This window comes from Engraulis encrasicolus, chromosome 23, assembly GCF_034702125.1.
Source record: "Engraulis encrasicolus isolate BLACKSEA-1 chromosome 23, IST_EnEncr_1.0, whole genome shotgun sequence".
NCBI classification, from domain to species: domain Eukaryota; kingdom Metazoa; phylum Chordata; class Actinopteri; order Clupeiformes; family Engraulidae; genus Engraulis; species Engraulis encrasicolus.
The window spans coordinates 2,511,418-2,533,766 of NC_085879.1; the positions used below are offsets into that span (position 1 = coordinate 2,511,418).

The following is a 22,349-nucleotide window of genomic DNA, read 5'->3' on the forward strand; positions in this document are numbered from 1 at the left end:
ACAATATTTCCATACAATACGACTGGGATGTCATTAGGCCTACTGTAATGTTGCATTTATTAACTTTGAAAACGTGGCTATTTTGCCAACTTCTGTTTTTTAATAACATTGTTATTTCTCACAAAGAATAGTGGGAGAACCTCTCTCTGAATGTTACACATTTCCTTGAATGAAAAACAGAAAGAAAGGAAACTGGCAGACCGGTGGTTCACAGCTCCTGTTCATGCTGCGATTGAACGCCATCGAGGAAATTATTGTTATGACCGAAATGTCCCTTTCAAGTTGCCGTACTACCACCAGTCTAGACCAGAGCCATCTAATAACAGAGTTGCGCAAACCGGGGACCAGGAAGTCGGTTGGTGATGTGATTCGCGTAGATTAAAATGTTTCTTAACAGTAAACTTCTGTTCGTTGGAAACTAACACAGAACCATCACATACCAAACAAAGATTAAGTACAAACAAATTACATTACCTTTACCACATTTTCTGTGTTCTACCGCCACCTCCTGGAACTAAGTAACTTCTAATAGAACTAAAGTCAATGGGGATTTCCATGTTAACGCTCCGTGAGGCTCCATGAGAGCCGCCATTGCTGTGGAAAGATTGGTCCATAGAGGTCTATGGGAGTGGCGTAACTCTGATATTAGATGGCTCTGGTCTAGACTGTTGTCTTTGAGAAAGGGCTGTCATGTCACCTAAGGTGAGAGCACAGAGAGATGCAATATCAAATGTATTGTTTTTTTACGGGAGCTCAACGTCAGATAGTGCGTTTATTACATATTTACAACTAAATGGTCGTAAAGCCTATGGTACAACATCTTTGTGGTCACCTTTGTTCGAACGTTTAGAGGATTAGCCCATATGCTAAGAACTTGAAGTTGAACTTGAAAAGTCTACTGTCAGACACCTGGTACAGCAGGATAACGCGCTTGCTAACTTTGATTTGAACTGTTATCCTGGTCAAATTTAGCATTGTTATCCCTGTTGGAGTTGTAAGTAAGTCAGAAGTTAAAAGCTACTTTCAGGCACGATAATCTCTGAAGCTGCAGCACAATACAGGTGCCAGGCTATCATTTGAGCACATTGCTAATAAACCCTATGACCAGTTACCTTTCGTAGAACCGGTGGTTTACATTACAGAAACACTAGACCTTCATATTATATTATTCTGCGTATGTATGGGTATACGACCGCTGTACAAGCAACACCAGCCTCAGATGAGCATCCTCAGGCAGGTGGCAGGCAGGCCACTACTTCAAAACGTCCAACGAAAACAGTGAAAGAAACCTCCTGTTTACAAAATTGCTTTACAGGTGGTGAAGTTTGTGGTGGTACCTGCGACTGCAGTCCTGGGAATAGCGTCCTTTCGAGTGCACGCTGTGGGAGAAACGAACGTGGACAGACTACTGACTCATCAACAGGTATTCTATTGTAAAGACAAAGCTCGTGAGGTTGTAGTATTTTGCACATGTAGATGACCAGGCTAGGCACTAGCAGCAGATCTACTTTAAAACACTTAATAGGCCTACTAGTAGGCCTAGTGTCTGAGGAACAAGGGAGAGGAGTTTACACATAATAACAACATAATAATAATACTAACAACATAACATCCAACATTCAATGTGTACACAACTTGTCATGCAATGTAATAACATACACATATGATATGTCTTGATGTCTTGCCAAGTCTCGTCAAATGAGCCATGCCAAAAGACAATTTTCTGTGAAAAGACACCATTTATTTTACCTTATCTTAATGCTGCCATGTCCCACTAATTTATAACCCCCCACCTTTAACATTTGTATAGACCTTTCCCAATTTTAGAGCCATAGTCCCTGTCAAATTGACTAATCATCTCTCCAAAATTCATCCAATATGATCCAAAATTGTATTGTTGGACATTCGATATCCCTTTTATCCCTATATGTTTGTGCAAAATATGCAGTCAATCGGATAAATTGATTGGGAAATGGAGACATTCAGCCATAATAAACAGGCCTACATCATAATAATGCAGTACTGTTGACATTAGTACATGTGTACACAATCACTATACAAATCACGAGATGCAGCTACATAGTAATGTCTATTGTATCAATACAATAAAACTCTCAAGATTTGTTGCATTCGGTCGTTTCTGGTATTGAATATAATTCATATGGATTTTCCTTTTTAAAAGTCTGCAGACTTTTAACTGAAAGTGTTCCATCTTCAGTCATATTATCTTCCAAATTAAGCAGTGGATTGACAGATGCTTTTTCAAGTCTTGTACAAACTCAGAATCAAGATGCTGGCATTATACAGCTGCTGCAAGAGGTTTTGGATGCAGCCTGTGGTAAATGTAAATGTTAGAGCAGCTGTCTGAGTTTTAGCCACCACTAGATAAAATTCAACTTTATTCTTTCAGATAAACTCAGAGTGAAAGCAGCTGTCACTGCTCGACTGTACCCCTCTTTTTGCCGATCTTATTGTAGTGCACTAGCTTATGGTTAGTTTTTATATCGTCACTGTACCAATGGCAATGAAACCATCTGTTTGTGGAGTTGTGTAATTGGTAAACAGTGTCATTGCAGTGAGCCTCATACTAAGTACAGAGGTCAAGTGTTTCTACCCTAATACACTTAGACCAGTGATACTCACATCTCTCTCTAGAGGGCAGTGCAACACATGTATTGAGCACCTACTGTACTCTAATTGAAAACCAGACCAGATGCTTGCCTCCAGTGTTTGCGTTTATTTATTGTCTTTAACCAAAAAATTGGACACCATTATGTACCCAATACAGTTGTCGATAGACAGTACATCTTGCAAATGCAGTCAAATTTAACACTCTTTCTAGTTGGTGTCACTATAGAGCAGGAATGGGCAACTACTGTATTTTGGACAAAGGGCCAATTTGGGTTTTGATTATAGACAGAAGGGCCAGATATCACAGACATTTTGTCATTAATAAGAAATGATTTGTGCTGCCAAAATGTGTCCTACACATTGTAATGAAATCCATTCAGATGAATAGAGTTGTCCATACAGCAATTGAATGATCTGAAACCATTATCCATTTTAAGAATGTTAGGTAAGAGTTGCACTTTGAATTTAAAGGTTGCCTTCCTTGTAAGGCTCTGCGGGCCAGATGAAATGACTCAGCGGGCCGCATGTGGCCCCCCACCCTGAGTTTGCCCACCGTTGCTCTAAAGTTTTGAACTGCAAAATTGAACTGTACACATGTCCATAAATTCTTACACACAATGTTCCGTTTCCCTGAATATTCAGGGAAACCGTCAAGACCAGTCTTATCAAGATAGTAATGTATACCGTAGCTCATTTCATACAGTACAACAAGGCAGCTCAATGTGCTTCACATAAAACAAAAGAGTGTTGACATAAAATCATGAGGAATTAGAAGAGAAAATGAAGGGAAATAAAAATAACATCAGTTTAAAGACTTAGCTTAAATTTGCGAGGAAATAAAATCTTAAAAGGGACAAAACAAAGTAAATTGTAAGAAGTGAAATCGATATTAAAAAAACATACTGTACATACAAAAACATGGATATCAAACCAATAAAATTAAGAGACCATAGACAAAATGATAAAAAAAAACTTTCGTTATAAACAATTAAAACAATTAAACAGACATAGTAGAGGTAATATGATAAGTAAATAAACAAATAAACATTTATAAAGCACACACACACACACACACACACACACACACACACAAACACGCACACACACACACACACACACGCACACACACACACACACACACACACACACACAGGGGCAAAACTATGACTAAGCAAAACTACGACTAAGGACATGACCTTTGTGGTCATAGACAGTCCTGGTCACAGCCCCGTGCTGAAGGTGTAGCCAACCCCACCGTGCTCAAGGCTTAAACCCCAGGAACATGGCGGCCGACTGCACACAGCGATTTACTAGCCTACCGTCTCAGTCAGTCAATAGCGATAGCAGGGCCTGCTTATCTGCCGTCTCTTCCAGCCAGCCGTCTGCTGACCCAGGCCTCACCTTGTTATTTCGGGTTTGCGCAGAGCCCACCGTGAAATCCAGCGCATTATCTCGTCACTATCTGTGTCCTGATAGCCGCCTGTTGTCAGAGCAGGAAATCCAATACTTTTGTGTAACATGTGGACTTCAGTAGGCAAGAATGTAGGCCATATTACTGTGCACTTCCATATTCTGACGTAATGTGCAGGTCTGCAGTTATGACATCTGTATGCTGTGCGTGTATGTCTGCCTTTCGACCTACTCATGGCTTCTTCTTTCTGTCGCTCTCTCTCCCTGTCCGCTCATCTCCCCTTTTTTCTCTTCCTCCCATCACCATCTCCCTCTTCCCTCCGTCCCGCATTTCCCTTTCACTTCACATTTCTCCTCCTTTCCCTCCTATCTCTTCTTCTTCTTCTCTCTCTCTCTCTCTCTCTCTCTCTCTCTCTCTCTCTCTCTCTCTCTCTCTCTCTCTCTCTCTCTCTCTCTCTGTCCATCCCCTGCTGCTCCATCTCTCTGTGATCTTGTCTCACAGCTGTCCATCTACACGCCACTGCCATTGTCACAGCCGTTCCTGTATGTAGACGAGAAGCCAGGCTCCCTCCAGAGTGGCCTGGGCGCCGTACGGACACAGCTCCAGTCCTACCTGCGAGCTGTCAAGGTAACTAACAGTCTGTGACATGTGAAAAGGCATGACAAGGAACAAGGTTCCCTGCCCACTACAGTGTGCTCTGAGGGCCAGTAGACCTAGAGATACCGTGGCAACCATGTAGTTTTAAATTGTATGTATATAATAGCTGCTGTATTTATAGGTTTCCAGACCTTTATTTGACAGGACAATTTGTGATATGACAGGAGATGAAGGGGAGAGAAAGATGGGTTAGGATTGGTAGGTGACCCGGCCAGGCTGGACTCAAACCCGGGTCCCCACGGCCATGTTGCCATGACTCAGCGCGCTGCGCCACAGATGACCCAGCCGTATGGTTTTCAAACTGAAGTGTTGCGTTTGTGCCCTGTTGCCCCAACAGGCACTTGAATTGCTTTGATGAAGAATAAAGAAGTCTCCCCCAGGTAGCCACTGTGCTATTCCCTTTAGCTCCGAATGCCTCCACACAGCCAGAGGGTGTGAGATGTGAAGCAGCGAGGAGAAACAACACAAATTGTTTATTTGTATCGCACAATGTTTCCAAAAAAACTTTTAACTGCTGCTCACCCCCTGGGAAAGTCTATGTACCCCCCCTGCCCCGCAGACAGCTTGCTCTAGCAATGAATATTTTTACATAATTACTGCTGCACAAACAGAATGTGAACGCATATTATACGCTCCATAATAATGCAGCGGAAATTGTGTGGTGCGAGGCATAGTTTGAATGTAAGGTCTTTTTTTTCCACAGCCCAGTCGGTATGCAAACTTTATATTTATGCTGGTGAGAGCTGAGAAGCCATTCACAGACTTTATATTGCACGCTGCTTAGAAATCAGCACCCAGGGCACTTGGGGTTTGACAAGCACTTGTACAGCACTTTCAATACAGACATAAACTCCACGTACTTTAAGCATACAATAGATTGTGTGGTGTCATGAAGAATGGATGCTCCTTTTTATACTAAGTAATTTCATTTTATTTTATTTTTAAGAAAAAAATAGTTTGATTCTATTTGATCCTTTATTGTGTTTTAATACATTAGTTACCTCCATTACATTTGCTCCATAGCTAATACCTTGGAAGAAAGAAGAGTTTTATCAATGGCCTATGTTCTGTGGAAAGTTGGAATTGAATGGTCTCTTCTGACCTCCTCAGAGGGTGGACTCGTCCATCAGGTCCAATCCTCTCAAATCAGAACAAATGTTGTTCAAACATATCTAAACATTGTTGAAGATATATTTAAACTCAAGATGCACAAAAGACAGTACACCATAAATATAACAATACAATCAATGCACAAGTCTGATGCAGAGTCATGGATTACTGTAGACATTGTTTTTGTCTTCTTACTTATTTTGAATTTCTTTTAAGGCAATTTCTCTATAGCACACAGGGCATACAAGCACAGAACAGGTGTTAGAGACGTGTAATTAGTACAGTAGCTTTCAACTTTCCTTGAGCCAAGGCACACCTTTTCGAAGACAAAGATGCCAAGGCACATTATCAATTGTAAATCTTAACAAAAGTGAAAACAAAACTGTTAAAAATAACTGTTAAAAAATAAGAAAAGCAACACCCACTGCCTTATGAACAATGTGCAGTCATTCTATAATTTGATAATACCCCAATGGCTAAATAAACAATGTACAGTTCTGATGATTTCTCACAGTACACTAGTGTTCCCCAGCAGAGTTGGTTAAAAAAAAATACACTGACCTAATAGCACAAGTGCTGCTGGTTGCAACTCTTTGATCTCTTCAATCATGCACCCATGCACATACAGTACTTTTAAAATCAGGTTTTAAGAAATGGTTAAACACAGGGCAACACTGTACATTTTAGTCAATCATCTTGTGTTGCGTTAGTTGTGTCCTTAATCCCATCATAGCATGTTTTGTATTTATTTTTAAGGGGCTTGCCTAGCTAGGCAAAGCCCCTTATTGTTATCCGAATCGGCCATCTTGTCACTACCATCTAATGCTAATCATCTTCCTTTACAACGGCAATTGGGAGGGAAAGTGGAAAACAGCGATCCTAGCGGTTACGTTCCAAACACCAGGGCGATCCTATTGAAACTTCCATAGACGAGTTTTTAAAAAAAAATCCCACAAAGATATGACTAGGAACTATAACACCAGACACATTTTTCAGCGTACACAATAGGATGAACTACTACCTGTGAAAATTTTAAGTCATTTTTTGCCCTTTTAAGAAAAATAGAAATTGTGCCATTGTGTTTGCAAATTGTGGTTTTAACTTCTCTAGTATATATGATGGCTTCTCTGGTGACGATTAACCACTTCTCTGGCTCATGTTTGGCTATGCTAATTACATGGAGTAAACACGTCACACATGCCAGTCAGTGTAGTTCTGTATTAGCTTTTTAAAGAATATTAAAATCAGTTCAGATCAGTGAAAAAACAAACATTTCACCACCTGATTCGATAAAACGGGCCAACATGCCTATATTATGACAGCCACTACTTCTACTTCGTCGTCAGGGCCGAGATGTAATTTTTCAAAGAAAAAACCCGTTCATTTGTTGCAGGGGCTTGGAACGTTGCCAGCAGGGGGCGATGAGATTACTTTCCCTCCCAATTGTTGTCCAAGGACTACAGATGAAAAATACCCTTATGGTTGTAATCTGGCTCGATTGTATGTTACACGTTATACACAATTGCATGTTGCATATGATATATAATCCTTGTCATATAAAATAAAATAAAATTATATATGATCTTGCTTCACCCTTCTCGGCCGTAACCCTTTCTTCACCCCTCTTGACCTGAGAGTCTAAAAACGAACTGTTTTTCTTTCTTTTTTTCACACTCTTAAGTCTAGTTGCTCCTGAATTTCCCCCTGGGGATCAATAAAGTTACTCTACTAGTTCTCCATTTGCTTGAAGTAACAGCGTGTTGCTGGTAATGGGGCGTAGGCCTAATGTGTCCCCTAAAATAAGCTCAGTACATTTCCATCTGCCTTAACCCTCTTCTGATAATATTATGTACAGTATGTCTGTTTGTGTTTTCTTTCTTATACAGCAAGAAGTTTTTGTCCTTTTTCTATATGTGCATTACACTTCTTACAACTCTTTTTACGCCATCACCAAAGAGAGAGAGAGAGCTCCTCATTCTCTTAAATTGCAATTTTACACATCTGGTTCTGAAAATGTCCACTCATTACTTTCCACTTTTCATGTTTTGAAAAAGTGCAATTGTGTATCTGTGGTGGCTATTTGGAACTAATGTTTTTCAGCAATTTCAAGAAAGTGTGTAGGAAGGTAGGCACAAATGGACCTGCCCTTTCTCAGAATGTACATGCAGATTTGCTCAACTCCAAGCACCCTGTGTGACAGTTGCGACTTCGGAATATATTTTTTATTATGTTTAGACGTCTGCGTTTCTTTTTATTCTCAGAGAAGGTCCGTGTTGGTGTAAAAAACTGAACTAGACATCTCTGACTCATTTCCTGTAGATAGAGCTCACAGTTTACGTAGCTGCCATTGAAAGATGAGAAAAGGGACAACCTTTATATTATGTGTCTTTCAATCCTGTTTTGGCCTCAAAGTAAATAGGGAACAGGTGGTTTTAATAACTTTGTGGCTTGTCTTTATTGTGTGTCTGAAATGTCCACTGATTCATTGTGTAGTTCACTGAGCACTGAATCAACCAATTCAACCCAGTAAGACCTAACAGAATTGTCAACACTGTTAAAGGGATGAAGGTTAATATGCATAGATATGTTTCCCACCCTTAATGGGTTAGTATACTTACAGTAATTATGTGATGAATGAATGCATATTTCACATAGAGGATTTTTTTGTTCTCTTGTCTAATGCTGCATTTTGTCCAGACTAATTTTGACTTCTGGGAATGACCACAAAGTATATGTTATCTAACATGTTTTTTGTACACATGCAGCCTGAAAGAATCATACACATACACCCTGAAGAATCTCTGATAGCATCATCTGCTACCACTGTATGCCTCACAGAAACCACCTTGTTAAGTCCCTGACACCGCTGCCTGGAAGGCAGATGCATAGTGCTGCTGCTGAATGATGCGGCTAAAAGATGGTGTCGTGCCTTACTGTAATCAGCCAGACAGACATCAACACCTACTGTGTGAATTGCCAGTCATGCCAGAAATCAGATCATCACCTATTTTCGGTGTGTATTGAAAGGGTGACAACACAATTTTCAAATGAGCGCAAGAAGTGCAGGTGTGATTCTGCACCAGTAAGCTGCTAAACTGTAGCTTGAAGCTGGTTGTGCGCTGATTCACTGCCAGCCAGCTTTATGTTTCTGTTTACGGTCAAACCCTTCATGATTACTCTGTTTATTACAGTGTAAGCTGTATTTCACTGTTGCTGTTACATCAGCCAGGTACAACGAAATAAAGTTCATTATACTGTAGTATGCACTGCAACACGATGCAAAGTTATTCAGTATGATGTGTTTAACTCACCAAAGCGATGGCCTTATTCAGTTTGTTTTGTCTTTATGTGACAGTGCATTAGACATTCCACTGAGACCACGTGTGTTTGGGAGGTTCAAAAAGAAAAAACATCATTATTATCCCCTATGGTGCAACTCCAGACCTACCAGAACTATCAGGCAAATATATATGTCTACCGACAGGGTTCGTCAAGTTTACTAGGCTACCAAGACGGCATAATCTGAAATACTTAATTGATTATGGGATAAAAGTCCCAATCGATTGAGAGTCTTCAATTGCATTCATTGAAGTCTTCAACTGCATGGAAGTGTCTACAGTATGTAGGGAGTTTCTGTGATGCTTTGTTTTGTTTAGCAGCGGGGTGATCAGTCGAAAACGTTATAAAGTCTAGTTCCATCAGCGGTTTCATACCAGACAGGTCAACAGGAGACGCGTCAAGGACAAAGAAAGGAAGATGAAAAAAGAAACAATAGATTGCTGCACTTGCAACTGAGGTTGTTATTTGCCCGCAAAGAAAAAAAACTGCCAGCGCTACTACCTTGTCGTTCTGCTGTAAGCAATTGCAGACTGCTGAAATGAAGTGACATGATTGAATTTGACGGCAGCTGACAGCATGAGCAGCATTCCACACGCTTTTGTGTGTTATTACATGTTCAGTTTCTTCATATTTTTTTCTGTTCATCCAGCAGTAGTTGTGAAATCTTAAGATTGGGTAGGGGAATTTGATTATGGTTTCTAATATTCATCATTATGTCGTATACCCCACCCACACTCCCTATTGCTCCCATCACCCCCAACTTTACCCCCCACCCCCATCCCATCCCGTCTTCAGAGTTCTCTACTGGCTGTGAAAGTGACAGCTGTGAATCTTTACAACACTGGAGAAGGTGAGTACGCATCCCCTAATGCTGTTATGGCATTTTTTTGGTCAGATTACACAGCAGGCACAGCCCTGCTTCATAACTTTGACGTTGATACTTTTGTAAATTGTAATGGATTATGATTTTTTTTTTTCATTAGATGGATTCATAAAGTTAGAGTATTTCTTGACATGCGTTTACATGTAAGGAATGCTAGAATACCCATGTTGCGCCTTTGGTTTAACTGTTCACCATACAGTATGTCTACGTATGTCAATGTTTGTGACTGTGCCTATGTGTGTGATTGCTTTTGTGTCCCCAGATGTGTACTACTACCTCAGGGACCCTCCTCCAGGGTTCTTGCCCAGGGCAGGCTTCATCACGGGGGCAGGCCTGACTGGTTTGGTGCTGGCAAGGAAGGGTACGTATGACCAGGCAGCGTGCCAAAGAAACTTCTCATTCACTATGTCATGGAAATCCTCAACATTGAGCTGTAGGGCAAGTTTTTTTTTTGCTTAGGGACATTTAGCTGTAATCTGCAAAGCCAGGTGTCCTGTTGATAGTAGCTACCCGTTGATAGTAGCTACCTGTAGCTGAGGTACTGAAGCGCTACAACACACTATACTTAGTTGCACCCCTAGAGGTTAGCTTTGGCTTTATGCTATGCTACGTAATACCCTGTTTGTAGCTCATCTCGACGAAGCAGCCCATTTCAACAAAACACTTGTTGAACATTTCTAAGAACTGATGTTGGAGTTTCATGTAATTTATCTTCTTGTAGAGTTGTAATACTCCCTCATCAACCACACGATACAGGTTTGCGAACCCTTCCCAGGATATTTAACTGCCACTCGTAACTGTGGTTTTCACACCTTGTAAGAGGTGAATCCAATTGGCCAATGTCACTCTTGGTTGTTGTGCTGAACTTCTGTGACCCAGCCAAGAGTGGCACTGACACATCTCTGTCTCACCCTGTAGTGTCACCCAAGGCGGTAAACACCACTCAACACCAAAGCCTTTATCTCCATTCTCAACAACCTTTACTTGACTGCCATATAGTATAGGCTATATTATATTTTCCTTTTTTGTGTTTTTATGTCAAGTACAGGTAATCATAATTAGAATACACAAAGTGTCATGAGTGTTATGCACAGGTTTTAAGAGATTTGTTTGCCTTTTTCGAGAACAAAAGCACACTGCTTCAAGTGTGTGTGTTTGTGCGTGCGTGCATGCGTGCGTGCGTGCGTGTGTGCGTGCGTGTGTGTGTGTGTGTGTGTGTGTGTGTGTGTGTGTGTGTGTGTGTGTGTGTGTGTGTGTGTGTGTGTGTGTGTGTGTGTGTGTCAGGAATGTAATGCACAAACATCCACTCGCTTTTTTTAAAGAATATCCCACTGTCTTCATTGTGTGCATGCGTTCATGTGTGCGTGTTTACATGCATGCGTGTGTGTGTCTCTGTGTGTGTGTGTGTGTGTGTGTGTGTGTGTGTGTGTGTGTGTGTGTGTGTGTGTGTGTGTGTGTGTGTGTGTGTGTGTGTGTGTGTGTGTGTGTGTGTGTGTGTGTGATAGGCTCGCGTCTGAGGAGGCTGATGCTGCCGCTGCTTCTGGCCTCTCTGGGGGCTGGCATCTCCTACCCTGCCCAGGCTCTGGCCGTTCTCAAGGTCAGTGGACAGGAACGCGTTGGTTTCCTCACCCCTTGCATTGGCACAGCCTCATTGTCACTGGTCATAACCTGTGTCATAGTTCTGTTCTGACTACGGTTGTTAAGACTCTAATTCGTCCAGGTCATCTTAATCTAATTGTCTGTACTGTGTGTGTCTTTTTTTTTTGGACGTCATGTGTTCTGTGTTTCCCTCGGGGTGAATAAAACAAGAATCTTGAATCTTGAACCCGGACCTGGTCCTGAATACGGGCACGAGGCTTCCGTAATCTCGGCAACAGACAACATTTGTCACCAACAATACCTACCGACATCATCGCTAATCTTTCTGACTAGTATTGCTCTACCTATCTCTCTTCCTCTGTGGTTTTTGACTCTGCTACCGTAAACTGGGTTGCGGTCGCCCTCAGTCACTTCCAACTGCAGATGGTGCAAACTGCAGAAAATGTCCTGGATGTACGTAGTAGCTCATCAAAGCTTGAACGTTCTGTACCCAGTCTTGTAGGTACAGTACTGTACATTTGTTGATATCAATAAATAATTGTATTGGCTGATTTGAGCCATTGCATTTTAATTGGGAAGACCATTTTTCTTATCCTGATACATAGCCTGATACATCATTTTTACCTGACAGAGTCTGAAACTTCTGCATTGGCTGGTGATCCCTTGGAAAACATTCCCATATATACTCTTTCCATGCCACAGGCGTGTGGGAATGAGAGTCCTTTTCCAACAGCTAAAGGGAGCGTTGTAGGCTGGACAAGGCCTAAGCTGTGATCAGAGACTTTGGAATCTAAGACAATCTAAAGGCTTAGATTATCAGTCATGAGACCATCTTAAACATGATTTTCCATCTCTGTGAAACTTTTGAGATGGATGGAGTCAGTTTGAAATTCTCATTCATAGTTTCTCTCCACTGGAAAACCTACTCAGTCTCTCCCACTCGCCCCTGCCTTTACACAAGGCTGTCTCCACTGCCTTTGGAGAGAGAGAGAGAGAGAGAGAGAGAGAGAGAGAGAGAGGGAGGAAAAATGAAAAGAGTAAAGTCAAAACGGCGCAGCAAAAGCAAGACTGCCTCTTGAGAACCACAGGCAGGAAAACGAAACGCCTCTGATTCAGAGTTGTCAAACAAGTCAGGAAACTGTTGAATTCACAACGCATACAACTCTTCGACACCCCCACCTCCAATGCTCTTCTGAGTATTCACACCTTTCTTCAGACGGCAAAATGAACATCGGTCGTCTGTGCTTGGAGCTCGCGCCCCCTTTCTTCCCCCCCTTTTGTCAGGGGTCTGTCATTGTGTGGTACAAAAGGCATCTGGAGGGAGGCATCGAGCAGCAACAGCAGCAGCTAGGAGAGACTCATCAAAGTGAATTTCCAACAACAACCAAAAAATACCCATGTCAGCCTGAGAAAGTGTTTCGCATTTTGGTGTCAGCGGGAGGGAGTTCAAAAAGGACCCCCCTGCGTCACAATTTTTTTTGTCACATATAATGTGTTTGGTTCGAGCCTTGTTTTCTGCGCACCTTACACCCCCCTAAGCCAGCCACGGCGTCACCAGGTGCGTTTAGGGAGAATTGTGTTCCCAAGATTCACCACATAAATCACACGCCAAAAGAAACAGGGGCACCTTACAAAAAAGTGTGTCGCGAAGCTGTGACTGTTTAAGAAGCAGGCAGACATTGTTTGTGGTCGTGGGTTGTCGGTGACAGTCGAACTGTGTTTTTCTGTTAGTCGTTAGTCAAAAGCGGGTGTCTCAGCCTCTGTAAGAGATGGCATGAGCGTGAAAAACCTGTGTGTGTCAGGTGTCTCAGTCTATGTAAACGCCATGATCTTGATAAGACTCTGTGTGTGTGTGTGTGTGTGTGTGTGTGTGTGTGTGTGTGTGTGTGTGTGTGTGTGTGTGTGTGTGTGTGTGTGTGTGTGTGTGTGTGTGTGTGTGTGTGTGTGTTTGCTGTCTTGCAGGTGAGCGGCAGGCAGGCCTGGGCTGCATCACAGTGGAGCGCCTCGGCCGTGAGCTCTCTGTGGCCAGCGAAGGAGCCGTCGCCTGCGCTCCCCACACCTCCTCCATCCACACCTCCTCCTCCATCCACACCTCCTCCGCCTCCACGCTCGGCGTCAACACCGCCTGCAGACTCACACCCTTCACAGGTACAGCCGCTCACCACAGAGGGGTGTTGCATGCACCCGCCCCTTACACATGACCTGACACCCTCTCTCCGTTGTTGTTGTCACATTCTTTTTGTTTTTTGTACAGTTTTTCACCTTGGGGTGGAGAGCGTGCGATTGTTTTTCGCACACAGACACAAACGCATTCAGCTTCTTCCTGTGAAACTTTTTTGTCTGTCTTGTTGTGTCTTGTTCATGTGCCTCTGTGTCTCCTACTCCGTCTCCTACTCCGTGTTGAGAGCGTGACTGTATGAGAATGCTGAGCTCATGCTAGGTAGTCACTACTGCTGCACTGTTGAGTGGCTCTAATGTTTTGCCGTAGATGGAAACGCATATATACACAAGTTCGACATTTAGTATTCTTACACCCTTGTTGATGCTTTTTATTTCTTCAGAGCTCGGCATTTGAAAGATCATACAGTACTTACACACATAGTACATGTACATCATACAGTACTTTCACACATAGACCTGACAGACATGTGCCTCCACACACATGGCAGTTCAAGCACACGGACGCGCGCACACACACACGCGCGCGTGCTTCAGTACATCATTGAAGGGGTCTTGTATACAGACAAACATACAACAAAACTTGCATTTACGTTTTAGACCTTTTTAGAACACAATATGGAAAACTATGTTTTGAATATATTGGGGGAAAAAAACATTTTGTCTGTACTACAGCTCTTCCCCCTTTGAAGCTTAACTGCTGTGCAGTATTTGTTTGTAAATGAGTGTGTATGTGTGTGGTGTGTGTGTGTGTGTGTGTGTGTGTGTGTGTGTGTGTGTGTGTGTGTGTGTGTATGTGTGTGTGTTTGTGTGTCTGTATATAGTCCAGTGACCCAGAGCCCATGGTTCCACCTGTGGCGGCAGCCATCCCAGTACCTGACCCAGAGCCCGCCACAGCAGACCCATACCCTGCTCCTGCTACTGCTCCTGCCCCTCCAGCGCTCCCCTGCCATCCCCAGCTGCCTGAGATAGGCCTCTCTGCACCCACATCCGCGCCTGACATCTCAGAGGAGACACTGCCAGAGGGGGAGCCCCAGCCCTCTCTAACCTTTACCCCAGCCGAGTGCAGCACGCCTGGGGATGAGGCAGCTGAGGAACGCTCCCCTGCTGGTGAGTCATATCAGCCCTGGAGATGTCTGATGTCCGCAGTTTTTTTTTTCACTGTGGGAAGTTCACAAAAGAGTCACTCAGAAACAAATTATTTTGCTAACGACTTGAATTTATGCTGTGAAACGAAAGTCTAAAGTCTGTATTCTCAGTTTAAGCATTCCCTTGTTGTGCACCCAGGTATACTTGGTCATTAAATCTGATATATACTGTATATTATTTTGATATATATTTTGATGTAGACACACTCAGAAAGAACACCACCATCCACTGTACACAAACAAAATCCGTACACACAGTGAAGCACACAAACTCGAGATACACAAACTCACTCCCATGTCAATCAGGTTTGTCAGTGTTTGTCAGAGTGCTAGCTTGTCTGGTAGTACTGTATGTGTCTGAGTTTGTGGCTCTGGCTGCCTGTCAGAGGGACTGTATGCTGGTGGCAGTGTGCTGCTGGAGGACTATCTCCACAGAGGCACAGGTGCTGATGGGGAAGACAGGCACACAGACTGCCTATCTGGGCAAATATCATCAGCTCACATCCCCTCATATCTCTTGCTCTCTCTCTCTCTCTCTCTCTCGCTCTCTCTCTCTCTCTCTCTCTCTCTCTCTCTCTCTCTCTCTCTCTCTCTCTCTCTCTCTCTCTCTCTCTCTCTCTCTCTCTCTCTCTCTCTCTCTATGAGAATCAGCCAGACGGAGAAATATTTACTCTTCACAAACTCTGTCGGCCATGTGTGTGTGGGTATACAATTGTGTGTGTAGGTGTGCAAGCAAGATAGGAAGTGAATGAGTAAGTCTTTGTGTGTGTGTGTGTGTGTGTGTGTGTGTGTGTGTGTGTGTGTGTGTGTGTGTGTGTGTGTGTGTGTGTGTGTGTGTGTGTGTGTGTGTGTGTGTGTGTGTGTGTGTTAATGCTTGTTGTACAGTATTAATGCTTGTCGTGAGTGTTTGTGTGTACATGTAGTTCTTTGTGTGTGTGTGTGTGTGTGTGTGTGTGTGTGTGTGTGTGTGTGTGTGTGTGTGTGTGTGTGTGTGTGTGTGTGTGTGTGTGTGTGTGTGTGTGTGTGTGTGTGTGTGTGTGTGTGTGTGTGTGTTAATACTTGTAGTACAGTATTAATGCTTGTTGTGAGTGTTTGTGTGTACATGTAGTTCTTTGTGTCTGCAGGTTGAGTATGTCCGTGTGTGTGTGTGTGTGTGTGTGTGTGTGTGTGTGTGTGTGTGTGTGTGTGTGTGTGTGTGTGTGTGTGTGTGTGTGTGTGTGTTAATGCTTGTTGTACAGTATTAACCCATTGATGCCTGATGTTGCGTTGTGCAACATTGGCCCTGGCGCCTGGAGCTGCGTTACGCAACATTCAGGCACATGAGATTTGAGACAACTTTATTAAAAATCTCTGTTTGTTTGAGATGAATGAACACATTCTAATGAAAGATGAGGGTCTTAGCGTTGAAAGAATGCAAACCCAGTGCAAAGGAATTTTTGTGTGCTTCAGAGGCTGAGATATTTAGGTTTTTACAGGCTGAGGGCAGGTTTTCTTAAAAAGTGCTCAGGCATTCAGCACCCGTTTTTGCAGGTCCCTTAGGCGTCAATGGGTTAATGCTTGTCGTGAGTGTTTGTGTGTACATGTAGTTCTTTGTGTCTGCAGGTTGTGTGTGTGTGTGTGTGTGTGTGTGTGTGTGTGTGTGTGTGTGTGTGTGTGTGTGTGTGTGTGTGTGTGTGTGTGTGTGTGTGTGTGTGTGTGTGTGTGTGTGTGTGTGTTGCCTGTGTGTTTGGGGGGAGACCACATGGATTCGGTTTTAGTCATCACATGGGGTGGGCTGATGTTACACTTCCACATGCGTTTGGTAGCAGAAAATGTATAACACTGTGTCTTCTCAGATTAGAGGTAGAAGTGCTGTTATGGATGTAATTACAACACTGGCATGATATTACATAGTTGCAACTACATAACATCATACTACTCATGTTGTAATTACACTTGTAACAGTACTTATGTAAAATGTAAAAGGATGTTTAGTCTGGATGGTTTTGATTACCTTTAAGGGGAAATATAACTACACACAAAAAAACAAGAAGGTAAAACAGGCTAAATATAACAAGTAGATAGGTGGTATTTTGTCCCCCAGGGGCTCTTTCCAGGCAGCGATGGAATACCTAACCCTAACCTTAATCCTAAACATGAACTAATCCTTATTTATAAATAGAGAGAGAGAAAGAGAGGGAGAATGTGTGGGAGAGACAGAAAAATCGGTGTGTATTTTTGTAACTACTGTATGCGCACCGCCCCTCATTTCTGGGTTGTGATGTCAGTGTGCTCTGTTCTGTTTCAGGGAAGAAGAGCCTCTCAGTCGACCCCCAGCTCATGGACTTTGGACAGTCCAACCCCGAGGATGACGACCTCTACACCACACGCGGCTGAACATAACAACGTCGGAAAACACACAGACACCCACACATACATGCATACATACACACATTCACAAACACACACACAGACCACAACACGCGCAACAACACAGATTGGCTCTCTGTGTTACCGCCCTATTACGTAGACTAAGGGTCACATCTAGAAGCTTGACATCCATTTGTAACAGTGCCAAAGAATGTGCAAACATGACACCTACACACACACACAGCCACGCACACACACACACACACACACACACACACACACACACACACACACACACGCACGCAAGCGCGCGCGCACACACACACACACACGTGAGCGCACGCGCGCACGCACACACACACACACACACACACACACACACACACACACACACACACACACACACACACCATATACAGAAGCCTAACGCTCTCAATACGCACAAGCTTACCAGGAGCTTTATCTTTAAATAAGAGGAAGTCGGTCGGCAGCCTCTGGCCCGTGAAGTGCCTGGCACTCCATGCAGCTCATTAAGGCTTATGCACTCAATGATGAAAGAAAAATTGTTGCTTTACATTACAAAGCCATTCGCTTTTACTGTGTAATTGTTTCGCATTATGCGTTTGAACGGCTGTATGTATAATGGCATCGTTGGGAGACCACAGGAAAAATGTACACTGCAAGACCAAATGTTCCCTTCACTCATGTGGAAACATGCATATTGCACTAAGTGAATTGCACTAGAATAAGCCTCCACGGGTACATTGATATTGTGATGTGGGCCCAGCTTGCTGTAATGAATTCCTTAATGCCTTTTCAAAAAAAGATTGATGACATTGATTAGCTTTGCAAAGGGGATTTAGGAAGAAAAGCAAGGGTGGTGTTATATACCCTGTGGAACATATTCTCAGGCTTGTGTAGTATTTGCAAATTTCAAATAAAATATATTTCTGATACATATTTGTTGAGAATGTTTGTGTTACCGAATTAGTGCATTCTTACAGACAGCTTTCTCTTATTCTTGTTTTCTTCTGCAGTAAATGTTGAAATAACCACATTGAGTTACGATCTAAGAAGAATGTGGTTGTTATTTCGACATTTAGAAGAGAGCAAGGATATGTAACACTTTGTTTCTCATCATCCATCATGGTGGTCTGTTTTGATAATTAGTCATGAAGGGTAGAGAATTTTCCTCCTATTTCTTGCCTAACCAAGCAAGCGAGGTGTCAAGACAAACCCTCCCTCTTTTTATTCTCTTCTGCAGTGCTGTCGAATTTGAGTTTGTTCCAGGGATGTACGAGATATACAATTCCCACATTTACTAGGTCCTCAAAAAAGACAATTTTGTATTTGAAATGTAATTACTGAAGCTGTTGTACTAAGAATCTTATTAATTACTTATTTTGGGGGCAGTTGCGTTAAGCAACTTGCGTATCATATTTCATATGAAACTACGCAACGTAACTTTTTCTCTGATGATAGCCACATGTCTCTGATATCTGCTCAACCCCCACCAAACTTATCTAACAAATGTTCGATGGGAAACACTGGAAACAGTCAATTTTTTTTGTTCACTGTTAGGCATGAATACATCTAGCACAGCAAGGCTAGGCTTCATATCCACACATAACATTTTGACTCTCATCACTAACTGTACCTCAAGACTGTATCCGAGTCTTGTCCTGTTGGGCACAGTATGTCCCAGACTCCTGTGCTGTGTGTTGTGTTGTGCTGAGCTGGTGCTTGTGCTGTTGGTTGTAGTTGGTGTTGGGTAACTACGCCAGTGCAGTGCAGTGCAGTACTGTATGTATGTGTGAGAGAGAGTGAGGGGAGGACTTGAGCCAGTGGCCATGAAGAATGTGCAGAGGGGGGACAGGAAGCTGGTTGAGTGGCCGGCGGGTGAGTGATGTTGCCCTGGCCTCAGTCACCCCCACTAGTGCTGTCCTCCCTGTGTATCATCTTAACTAGATCACACACACACACGCACGCACACACACACACACACACACTGTACATAAACACCCACACGCTCACATGCACATGCATGCACGCATACACACATACACACAAATACACAGACACTTTTGCACACACTTGCTCACATTCACACAACAACAACAACACACATGGTCACGTGCACATCCTACATATCATGCACAAGTGCACATGCACATACTGTACATTCACAATCACATTGAAGCGCACTGATGCTGACACACAAACACACTGGGAGAGGCTTTGTTATTTCCCTAATGTAATGATTGGATACTCATTGTTTAAGTTCTTGCTGTAGGAACCGTGATATCTGAAACTGTAGTCTGTAGTTTACTGCAGTAAATGTTGATTTAGTCAGAGCTGTCCCACACACACAGTAAAACAGTAGTTCCCAAACGTTTTCTGCTGGGATCCTCTTTTGGTCCTAAGAATATATTTGAGACCTTTTTGTCAATTAATATTGCTAGAGTTTAATTTGAAATTCACAGAAAAGTCAAATACATCTAATCATACAAGGGAATGCTACTAACCAATTTATGTACTAATAATAATGACTATAAATGCACTCAGAGAGTGCAGACCTCCGCCAAGGAAGCTGTTTGGTAGAACACCTGACGATATTACAGCTTAAGTTTTTTCAAGTCTTTCTGCCTTGTAAGATGCCTTGTTTGAGTTGGAAACTGGAATGTCAAAATTTGCCCTATCCCTCCCTGCCGCTAGAGGTGAAAGGTGTTACAGATTCTAAGCAAGGGCTCAAGCGCTGAATTCGAATCGTTCATAGGGTCCAACATTTCTGGCGGTGCAACTGCCCTGGATCCAGACCAAAATGTAATCACTGATTCCTTTCTTCATTTCTAAGAACTCCACAAAGTTTAATCAAAATCCGTTCATAACTTTTTGAGTTATCGTGCTGACAGACAGACAGACAGATAAACAAACAGACAAGCCAACCATGCAATGGAACTTGGATACATAGAACTGGTGCAGGTGTAGACGTGATTGTGGTGAACTTTATACTTCTGAATTCGCCTTTTTCACCTGAGCGCCATCAGCGGTTGGGTTTCCTGTATTTCTCAACGTCATCTTCAAGAGTTTACTCAAGCTGATGCTTATCACATTTTTTTTACATCACCACCAATAAAGTTGCAACCACTACGTGGAAAATGCACATTTGGTTTTAAAAAAGCGAACAGTTTTGCCGATTATGTACAAAGATGTAAATAATTCAACATTTCCACGTATAGTGTATGGAGCATGAATACAGTAATTTAGCCTTCTAGACAAATCATTGACCTACTGTGAAATTTGTAAAAATTGGAGGACCACCATGTCTAATAATTGAACTTTGATAGTTTACTTTCTGTTGTTTTTTTGCTTTTTGAAAGCTTTTTGAATTGAATCTTGTTTATTGCAGTTTCTCTCACACAGAATCTCTGATTCAGTCACTTCGTGTGTGTGTATGTGCATGCGTACTTCTCTATGTGGGTACCAAAATGGAAACGCCAGGAATGAGGTCTTTAGGGCCCTTATTGTGGGGCCTGTTCTACTCTTTTCTCTGTAATTTTTGTTACTATGAAAAATAGGGGTGGGTATTGGCGAGGGGTTTGCGATTCGATGCGCATCACGATACACATGCCACAGTGCGATACTATGACGATGCATTGCAATTGATTAATTATTGCGATTCATTGGGATATTTATTTCAGTAAATGTCTAAAAATACAGCTTACTTGCCAGTTGCTGTGTAGCACTCATATGGCAATGTATCTGGTACAGCATAAATACTATTATCTACTGATTTGTTTTAAAACTGGCACATTCCACAATTTTTTTCATTATTATTATTATTAGTAGTATTAATATTTTTGGTGTCATGAATCGGTTGCAATACATTGTCATGACAATTTTTTGCACACCCCTAATGGAAAATCAGAAGTGCCAAAGCATTTCCTAACTGACAGGTTAGGGTTACAGACGGGTTTGGTAAAGTCCTGTATTATGAATGGGAGTCAATAGGAGGAGGGGCCCACATGGCTGTTTAGGCAAGAGTCTGTGCATACAGGAGTGTAGTTGTGTAGCCTACGTGTATTGTGTGTGTACTTGTTCATGCACTGTGTGTGTGTTCATGCTTGTGTGAGAAGGAGAGTAAGAGTTAGGGAATGCACGTGCCTATGTTTCTACTGTGTTAAGAGCATTGCCACACTTCAACAAAAAAGGGGTCATCTGGATTCTTTCAAGTCACCTCCAGAGCATGAAACATAGCAGCACACGTGGCTTCTCCTGTTAACCCCTGCCCTGCCGCTCTGCACCTAATGGCCCTGCTCATAAAAGAGCAGCACGAAGGCAGCGGGTCGTAAAAGCCCACAGGAAGTCATAGCTGAGCCCAGGCGTGCGACCTCAGGAGCAAAGTCAGGTCTCTTGGTCAGATAGGTATCTGCGGACGGATGAAAGAGGAGAGGGCCGTTAAAAACGCCTGTGTAGGCATGCGTGCGTGTGCATGTGTGGCATTGAGGGTGTGTGATTGAAATGGAGGGAGGGGGAGATCTTTTTCCTGTATTGTGTAGCTCCTTTCTCTGTACTGCAGATACTTCAATACTCACTTGCTTGAGTGAAGTCATCCATCGTGGGCTGGACACACCGAGAGTGAGTCTCAGTCTCAAGACGACTTTGCAGACTGTGTGTCTTTAACATTGAGGAAGTCTGTGTAAATATACGGCGCCTACTGACAGACTACAACAAATAAACACACATAATGAGGGCAGTGCTGTATGTCTTCCGTTGCGAAACAAAGACACACACACACACACACACACACACACACACACACACACACACACACACACACACACACACACATACAGTACACACACAGTGTGTTTGTGGCATCCTCCCCTACTCCTGCATGTCAAGGCCCTACTCAGCCACACTCCATGGGGACGAGTGCACAGCTGCCCAACAGGGGGAACGAGGGAGAGAGAGAGAGATAGAGAGAGAGAGAGAGAGAGAGAGAGAGAGAGAGAGAGAGAGAGAGAGATAGAGAGATATAGTG

General features: G+C 42.8%; 1 protein-coding gene across 1 annotated transcript; it reads left to right on the plus strand.

Moving 5' to 3' along the window:
- Positions 1-690: 690 nt before the first annotated feature.
- On the plus strand, positions 691-17,595 carry LOC134440677 (MICOS complex subunit MIC27-like). Its single transcript, XM_063190804.1, has 9 exons — positions 691-702; positions 1,316-1,423; positions 4,544-4,684; positions 9,881-9,998; positions 10,294-10,392; positions 11,537-11,628; positions 13,593-13,778; positions 14,633-14,918; positions 17,244-17,595. The coding sequence occupies exons 1-9, from the start codon at positions 691-693 to the stop codon at positions 17,330-17,332; spliced, it is 1,131 nt and encodes a 376-aa protein (XP_063046874.1). The 3' UTR covers positions 17,333-17,595.
- Positions 17,596-22,349: the final 4,754 nt, after the last annotated feature.